Here is a 9,742-nt window from a genome sequence, read left to right on the forward strand (position 1 = left end):
CCCCCCCCCCCCCCCCCCCCCCCCCAACCCAAAAACGAGCGAGCGCGTTCGAGCTGATCTGCCAGGCAAGGGGCTTCCTGGAAAGCCTCTCTCTCTCTCTCTCTCTCTCTCTCTCTCTCTCTCTCTCTGTGTGTGTGTGTGTGTCACACACACATACACAGGTGCGCGCAACCGAGGACTGGAGGTCTGATCTTTGTCGCCTCAAGCTCTGCAAGGCAAGGGGATCTCTCTCTCTCTCTCTCTCTCTCTCTCTCAAGCTCTCTCTCTCTCTCTCTGAAGCTGCCTGTAGTGCAAAATTGACGAAATTTTCCAAAGTTGCCTGTAGCGCAACACTATTCATGTGCTTATAGTCTTGGAAGTTCTCTGTTTTGGATGAGGGTATTGTTGGACAAAGGCTTCGAGAAAGTTTTCTAGCTAAAAGGAAATCCATGCTACTGGAAAGGGTGGATAAGTTTGTGAAGGAGATCATGAAGGAGGGGTGGCCTGCAAAAGACGAGCTTGAAGGAAAATTGGTACTAAAAGCTACTTCTGCTGGAGGTAAAGTTGTGAAGACTGATGAGAATAGATGGAGAGGATTTACTCAAAGCAAAGCCAAGATCAATATTGAAATTGGAGGCCAATTTTCTATCTTTGATGGCGTTATCACTGGTGTCAACATGAAGCTTGAAGAAGATAAGCTCATAATGCAAAAGTGGTCGTTTCAAAACTGGCACGATGGAGAGTACTCTACAATATGTTTGACAATCGAAGAACCTGAGATTGGAATAACGGTTGTGAAGCTGATGCAGACGGATGTTCTCAAAGAGGATAGGTATGGAAATGCCACTGTGGTATGAATGCACAAGAGAATGGAAAGATCTAAATTTTTTTTCGATCATGGCTTTAAAGACTTCTTGGCCTGTTTTGGTGATGACCAGATTTCAAATGGCGATGATGACAATTGAAACTGATCAATTACGTTTCTGATAATTTCCATGCTACGGATGGTGTAACAATAACATGTTCAACCCCCGCTTGAGTTCTCTCTCTCTCTCTCTCTCTCTCTCTCTCTCTCTCTCTCTCCTTCCTGATGATGAGGAGTACATTGCGAAATCTCGGCGGTGATTTAGGTGCTCATGAAGAGCGCCTGGAAGCAACTTGCTCTACTAAGCCTAGGTCGGTCTCTTGATCGTGCCGAAATCTTATGCATGAAGAGGCCCGGACTATTATGGAGTATGATGTAGAGAGAAAAAGAGTCAGAGAGAAAATGACGGCATTTAGACACTAAGAGAGCCAACATAGATAGAGGGCAATAATTAGACACATAGAGAGGGAACATAGATAGAGAGCGATAACTACATATTACAGACACTTCCACTTTACCTTATAATTGCAGGTAAATTGAGAGAAAAATGTAAAAATTTAAAAAGACGAAAAAGAAGAGTATTAGCCAAACGAGAAGCAAACCTACTTCTGCCACGTGTTCCTATGTTCATGAAAAGAAGGAACTCTGACATTTTTAATGTGTCTCAGCTTCATATCATGTTGTTTTCGATTCCAAAAATGCATGTTGAATGCAAGGGGAAAAGGAGAAATTCCACCCCAAAATAGAGAAAAATAACCTAATTTTTAAAATTTTCTCTTCGCGCAAATTCAAAAAAGGAATTTTGTATGTTTGGAAAAATAATTTTTCTCAAACATTGGGCCCGGGCAAGGAGAAAAGGAGAAATTCCACCTCAAAATAGAGAAAAATAAAAATTTGAGAAAAAAACTTTTGGAGGGGGAGGGGAGAGAGAGGGCACTGACAGCATTGTTCGGGAAAAAATCATTTTTCCAAATATACAAAATGTCTTTCCTTGAGTTTGCCAAGAGGTTACCTTTTTAGGTTTTGACACTATTTTTCTTTATTTTGGGGTAGAATTTCTCCTTTTCCCCTTGCGCTCAACCGGCATTTTGGAAATTGAAAACGACACGATATTAAGCTGAAACACATTTTTCCCAAACACTGCCCAAGCATGAGGCGGCGCGATCATCCCGACCAGTTACAATTTTTCTCTACTTTGGGGTGGAATTTCTCCTTTTCCCCTTGCCCGATGCCGTGCATCCTTGGGCATTCACGATGAGGATATTGTTTGGGAAAAATGTACCTCAGTTTAATATTGTGCTGTTTTCAATTTCCAAAATGCCGATTGAGTGCAAGGGGAAAAGGAGAAATTTTGCCCCAAAATAGAGAAAATTAGTGTAAAAACCTAAAAAAGTAACCTAATTTTCCTCTTGGCAAATTCAAGGAAAGGCATATTGTAGGTTTGGAAAAAAAATTGCATGTTGGGGGCAAGGGAAAAAGGAGAAATTCAACCCCAAAATAGAGAAATATAACGTAAGTTTTAAAATTTCCTCTTATCAGTTTTTGGGAAAAATGTACCTCAGCTTAATATCGTGTTGTTTTCGATTCCTAAAATGCATGTTGAGGGCAAGGGAAAAAGGAGAAATTCCACCCAAAAATGGCAAAATATAACCTAATTTTTAAAAATTTCTCTTCGCAAATTCAAGAAAGGTAATTTTGTATGTTTGGGAAGAGGAAATTTCTCGAACAATAGACCTGGGCAAGGGGAAAAGGAGAAATTCCACCCCAAAATAGAGAAAAATAGTGTAAAAATTTGAGAAAATTAATAACCTGTTTTTTAAAATCTCCTCTTTGAAAATTCAAGAAAGGGAATTTTGTATGTTTGGGAAAATAGTTTGGTTTTTCTTGAACACTAGGCCCAGGCAAGGGGAAAAGGAGAAATTCCACCCCAAAATAGAGAAAAATAGTATAAAAATTTGAGAAAATAACCTGATTTTTTAAAGATTTTCTCTTCGCAAATTCAAGAAAGGCAATTTTGTATGTTTGGGAAAATAGTTTTTTTCGAACATTGGGCCCGTGCTGCTGGGGTCAAATTCAAGAAAGGGAATTTTGTATCAGTGTTTGGGAAAAATGTACCTCAGCTTAATATCGTGTTGTTTTCGATTCCAAAATGCATGTTGAGGGCAAGGGGGAAAGGAGAAATTCCACCCCAAAATAGAGAAAAATAACCTAATTTTTAAAATTTCCTCTTCGCGCAAATTCAAGAAAGGGAATTTTGTATGTTTGGAAAAAAAAAATCTCGAACACTGGGCTCGGGCAAGGGGAAAAGGAGAAATTCCACCCCAAAATACAGAATTTTTTTCTTGAGAAAATAACATGATTTTTTTAAATTTCCTCTTCGCAAATTCAAGAAAGGGTATTTTGTATGTTTGGGAAAATAGTTTTCTTCGCACATTGGGCCCAGGCTGCTGGGGTCAATATTCGTCAAAGTGCCGTAGCAGGTTGTGGGGACGCCAGCTAGAGCATGGTGAACCAGGGTAGGCCAGCAACTCAACGACAACAAGCCAAGGTGCACGAACTAGAGAGAGAGAGAGAGAGAGAGAGAGAGAGAGAGAGAGAGAGAGAGAGAGAGAGAGAGAGAGGAGAGAGAGATGTATGGGAGTGACCAGGATTCAAGAAAAATCCATTTTCAAGAACATGCAAATACCCTTTAGGATAGAAAATTTACAAAATAACTGGCAATTTTAATAGTTTACGCTATTTTTTTGAAATAGTTTATGCCAGCAAGTTGAGCAGCACATATGATGGCAACACCGAAACTCAACATTGAGAGAGAGAGAGAGAGAGAGAGAGAGAGAGAGAGAGAGAGAGAGAGAGAGAGATTATATTTAGGTTTGGGATGAGGAGAGCACGTGACGGGGGTGACAGTAGAGCAGTTGCTAGGATGGCAAATGACATCGTCGTGTCATCCTCATTAGTGGAGCAGAGATTGACCAGGAAGACAATGAGCATGCACCAACTCCCAACACGCACGAAAATACGCATACGTTTGTGTGTGTGTGTGTGTGTGTATGCATGCAAGAGAGAGAGAGAGAGAGAGAGAGAGCCATGCCGCTGCCAAAGGCGGCGCCGTTTTACTAGTTTTTATTAAAAGTTAACGGAGTATGTCCTTTAAACATTGTAAATTCTTCACGATTAAAAAAAAAGAAATGAACATGAGGATCAACATTGATTCTGTCCCAAGCCCAAAAAAAAAGCACTAATGAAGGGAAAGCGGACGAGGGGGCGATGGAGGAGGTCTGCAACAAGCAAACGGGGTCCGCCCTCTCTCTCTCTACTACGAGCGCTCTACAACTCTCTCTCTCTCTCTCTCTCTCTCTCTCTCTCTCTCTCTCTCTCTCTCTCTCTCTCTCTCTCTCTCTCTCTCTCTCTCTCTCTCTCTCTCTCTCGTGATGAGCGGAAAGAGGAACGAGGTGGGCAACGCGGTGCGAAGCAGTTGGGTGGCGCCTTGCGTGAGAAGCTATTTTTTTAATATTATTAAGGCATGCCTCTTTGAGCACTATCTGCACGGGTGCTCGGTGGCTAGCTAGAGTCATCAGTACATGTCTTTCACGCTGTTGGGCGCATTTCTGACACCCCATTTTTTGTAAATTTGTACATACGGACATGAAGCTCGATGTCAAAATTGTGTGTGGGCTATCTTTTTGGGGGTATTTTATCTTGCTTTAGCAAGCACATGTACATGCACTGCAAATCGCTAGTCTAGTGACAGCTGTCGGGCTATTGTAAGCGCCCGTGAGTGGGTTTTTTGAAGGGAGACTTGTATATAACTTATACTCATGTACAAACTTAAAAAAGTTCAGCCAAACATCAGAAATTTGCAGGTTTTGGGTCGTTGTGGCTTCTTGATGCTTTTGGATGCAGTTTTTTGCCCCGATTAGCCTTCTCTACGTGTAGTCGTGCTGGGATAGCTTTCCGTTCGTGTCAATTTTGCTCATGGAGGCGTATGGAATCAATTTTGGTCATCTTCAGCTTTCTCGCCATTCATTTTTCAAGCTTTAAAGTGACCCAATTGGAGTTGTGCTCATCAGGTTACGACTAGTTCTCTGCAGAGTTATGGCTATGGCAGCCTAGTGGCAAATTGTATGCAGGCAGAATTGGAGGGCATGTATGTATGAATTGTGGAATTGATGTTGAAGTTGTGGGTTTGTGGTGTTCATTTGGGAAAGGGGAAGCTCTTGTCTTCATATGCATTGGTCGGCGTGTGCTGTAAATCCGTGCTTTGACAGGGTTTTGCTCCTATGTGACATAGTCTCTTAGGTAGGCGACGGCTAGCAAATTCCCAAGGGTCTACTCTTACTAAGCTTTGTGGTGTTTCAAAGGGATTTTGCAAAGCTTTTTGTGTCTTGTAGTTCTCTTTCAATGCTCTTGGGTGACATCGCTATAGAGGTGTTTCAGTTTGCTTGTTTCCCAACAACGCCAACTGCGGGAGTTCAAAATTTGCTTGCAATTGAAGTTATATTTGGGCAAAATAAGTAATGTAAAGAATCTGCGAAGATTCCCGGGCTATTAACACGATATAAAACCTACCAGTATGTATGTTACTCTAGTTCAGATTACGAAAGTTTCTAGAGTTTGAGGACCTTTCAAATCTAGTCGAGTCTAGATAAACAGGTGGCAGCTCTGCCAAGCTTTCAAGCTCATTTACATGCTTGGTGACGGCCAAACGCCTTGCAAGATTCACATCCTCTGCTCCATTGAAGTACACCCTACACGTACACACACACACACACACACACACACACAGATGAATGCAGAGACGTACATCGATGTAGAAGCTTCAGAACAAGTCGTGCTTGCTCCTTTGGTGCTGCATGTGTGTGTTTCGAGTAGACATGCACTTTCATGCAAGGGCTCATGACTCGTATCCTCTTCCTTCTCTGCTACACCTGCAATGTGTGCACACGTAGGTAGGGCCTCATACATTTGGAGTGTTATCTACTACACCACGAGCAGCAAATCCAGTGGCCTAAGTATGTAAGCCTGCTGGAGTGGCCGGAGTGTGTAGGGCCATATGAGCACCTCAGCAAGGGAACCAACAGAATGCTCTCTCTTTCTCTCTCTCTCTCTCTCTCTCTCTCTCTCTCTCTCTCTCTCTCTCTCTCTCTCTCTCTCTCTCTCTCTCTCTCTCTCTCTCTCCCCCCCCCCCATTGTTTGGGTAATATGCTAGAGTCCATCTTCCTCCATGTTCATTGCATATACGCAGCTACTCCAAGTGCTTTGCTAGTGAACAGAGACTTGCGCGGCTTTGAGGAGACTTCAGCAGCAGCTGGTGCAGGTTGAGACGGTTTGTTGCGGTAAGATTGAGCAAGGACAAAGGGTCCATGAGAGGTCAATGTGGGGTGAGCCCATTTTCTCGCAGTAGAGCAACAAAACTCTTCCTCTCTCTCTCTCTCTCTCTCTCTCTCTCTCTCTCTCTCTCTCTCTCTCTCTCTCTCTCTCTCTCTCTCTCTCTCACCCAAGTGTGGTAGATTGGTTATGCCATGTCTCTCTTGAATAACAGGTCTTGAGTTCAACTCTCATCGTATAGATCTTTGTGGTCTCTTGGGATAGTTTCATACGATGTTAAAATCCTCTTCTTCTCATGTGTGTTTGTGAATGTGTGTTTGTCAATGTGTTAAAAAAAGAGGAAAACGGTATAACCTTTCTATCACCCAAGTGTGGTAGATTGGTTATGACATTTCCCTCTTGAATAACAAGTCTTGAGTTCAACTCTTGTCGGATAGATCTTTGAGGTCTCTTGGGATAGTTTCCTACAACGTTAAAATCCTCTTCTTCTCGTTCGTGTGTGTGTTCTAGTAACAATATAACATAAATACCGAATCCTTTCAAATTACAAAAGACACTAGAAACTATGTCAATGAAAAGGTGGTATAATTCCCATTCATAGTACAGAACAGTTTTTATACACAAGTACAAGAGAATCAAGAGCCTTAAGATATATAAATCTGCCATCTTCAAGCCAAAGAACTTTGAAAACCATAGTTGAGAAGGTAACCCTCACCTGCATCCATGGAAACAACACAACTTTTAGTTAGAATTGGCACCGTATTTAGGTGATGCATGGGTATCCCACATGTTATAGATGTCACCCAACTAGATTTCTTTCAAAGATAAATAATAAGAAAGGTAAAGCTAATCATATATTCAGAGTTTTTCATTTACAATGGGAAAGAACATTTGGAACCCCTTTTGCTTTGCAAGCTCTCATGAGATAAGACCGGAGACGAGTTTTATGAGGCAATTTAACCTCGAAGTGGGCCACATATACCTACTTCTTAACTTTACAGAGTTAGGCATTAATTGCGGCTATTTTTTCTTGGTCGGTGACAGTGCTCATACGTGCAGTCAATCTACACTTTGGAGTCACCTGTAACATTAAAAGATGTTAGTAAGTAAGTCCTACACCTCCCTAGACGGAGTCTAAAACCACATGTAAGGTAGTAAGGTGCTAATCCCTTAAATCATATTACATATAGATGGGATATTCCATACTTCCTCATTTGTTCCAAAAGCCAGGGGAGTGTTTCCGCCAAGGCCCATAACATAGATGCAATAAGCAACCATTTACAGCCTCATGAGCAGCCCATTTACCACCATATCTACCATATTCCACAACCCTTCATAACCATATTCGGCCACCATCAATCTTAACCCTATTCACAGCCAACCATTCATAACCATATTCGGCCAATTTGAGCAATTTTGCCAAAGATCTATACACATAACACTAAAACGACATAGACCGTATCTAGGCAAGAATGGTAGGGTTGACCTCTGGGTTTGTTATCTCGATAACAAACCCAGAGGCACATCATCAGTAGAATAACCGCCGCGACAGCCTTAACATAATATACGAGGCTGCATGTCTTACACCCCACAAGTAGGTCAACCCTACCATATAGGGTCATTCACCAAGTATTAAGAAGAACTTCTATCATCTAAAAAAGAAATTCAAGGAAAAAATTATCCATTATTGAAAGAGGATACCACCTTTCAATGTTTTTTTAATACATGCCTATGACAAGACCGTAAATATGCATTGCCAAATATCCCTAAACTCGAAAGGGAATTTACAAAACCAAGGCTGCAGACACCAGAAGGGTGCTCATATACATGCTTATGATAAGTCATTCATAAATTGAAAGCATTTCCTAAACTCGACAGGCGAGTTAAAAACCAATGTCGTAGATACAAAAGATTCAATAGAAGTTGCCATTCATGTACATATTCCGGCATATACATGAGGAATATCACCATAACAACAAGTGAATCACAACTCATCCAAACAGTTCGGACAATAGTCCATATCAATGGCATAAGTCACATGAGATTGAGTCGAAGTAGGCAACTCCAGAATAGCCTGCTTATCCTTGCCTTTTGCCATAGAGCCGACCATTAACGCTACACCCTTTGTGGGTAAAACCCTCACAATCCCAATGTATAGACAACTACTCACAAGTACACATACACACCACAGAAGCACATAGAACCAATACTAAGTGAGCATGGAAGCTCACCTTTTATAGGGTTTGGTGCCAGTGGCCACATTCCTTCACAGTAGTATGGCGGGCCCAGCTTCAAGAGGGAGAAGATACAACAACGTCGCTTTGTACACACACACACACACACACACACACACACACACACACACACACACACACACAGAGAGCTTAGAGAGCGTTGTAGCGCAGACCCGCCAGGGGGGAGCCACTATGACATCAAGCAAAAGAGGATAGAGTTTACAGAGCCGTGCAACCCGCCAAAACCTCATAACCCCATTTAACTACTAAGGGTTAGGTACCATTAAGGTACCACCTACTAATATCTTTTTAGAAATTTACCTAGTGAATTCAAGCTTTTTATTCACCAAAGGTTCCCCAGGCCAACAATCCCTAACTAATTATACCAAGGAAATAACAACACGCCACTCCTATATACTGGAAGGATTTTGTACTTCGTGTAACTAGCCATATGTGTGTGTGTGTGTGTGTGTGTGCGCGCGCGCGCCCACCCTTACCCAAGCACCATAACTAATGAGTTTAGTAGGCTCATTAGATATGGGCCAACTTTCTCTCAGTAAAAGAATAAATAATGCAACATCAAACCTGGCACCACGCCGTTATTTTTTACTCGGAGCAGCCATGATGGTAGAAATCAAAACTCTTCTATGGAAGCCTTTAGCTTGAAACTTCCTAATAAGAACCCCTTTTTCTTCTAGGGCTGAAAATACATTAGAGGAAGAGTAAATAATTAAATGAAGAATACCTAAACAGGTATGTAAAGCAATTTCGAATGGTCTGTTGCTCTTTTTCATTACAAACTCAGTAGCAGTAAGCTTAAGGTGATCCCGTTTCCAGAAATACATAGTAGAAAAGTTACCATCAGAGTAAGAGTCAATATTTGGTTCAATGGACAGATAGTTAGTACGTTTAGTAAAAGCGATACCGTTGACAGTTTCTTGTTCTAGAAAAGTGGGTTCAATCTCTAGACAAGGAGGATAGATATCCAGCACTTGATGGGCAAAGTTGGGATTAGTGATACTTAATATGTCATCCATAAATCTAAAAGTGTGATTACACTGTAGAAGCATAGAAAGACCTTCTGCTTGGGAAGTTTGCCTAATATTCCATTTATATTCATAATATAGTAAATAAAGGTCACACATAGCAAGAGAACAAGAGAATCCCATAGGAATGCCACACATTTGACGAAAGCAGTTATTACCAAGTACAATATAGAAGTGGTTCAAAACCCACTGAATGATTATTTGAAACTGAATATTATTCATGTTTAGAGGGGAAGCCTTGCTCACTTTCTTAACCCACCTGGCTGACTTAACAAAGGAAAGGCTAGAGA

General features: G+C 41.4%; 1 protein-coding gene across 1 annotated transcript; it reads left to right on the top strand.

The window, feature by feature from the left end:
- Positions 1-51: 51 nt before the first annotated feature.
- Positions 52-1,191, top strand: LOC147458730 (uncharacterized). The gene has a single exon (XM_086509683.1). It carries the CDS (start codon positions 429-431, stop codon positions 834-836), a length of 408 nt encoding a protein of 135 aa, XP_086365809.1. The 5' UTR covers positions 52-428; the 3' UTR covers positions 837-1,191.
- The last annotated feature ends 8,551 nt before the right edge of the window (positions 1,192-9,742 follow it).

This window comes from Adiantum capillus-veneris, chromosome 4, assembly GCF_014529385.1.
Source record: "Adiantum capillus-veneris isolate H3 chromosome 4, ASM1452938v2, whole genome shotgun sequence".
In the NCBI taxonomy this organism is placed as follows: domain Eukaryota; kingdom Viridiplantae; phylum Streptophyta; class Polypodiopsida; order Polypodiales; family Pteridaceae; genus Adiantum; species Adiantum capillus-veneris.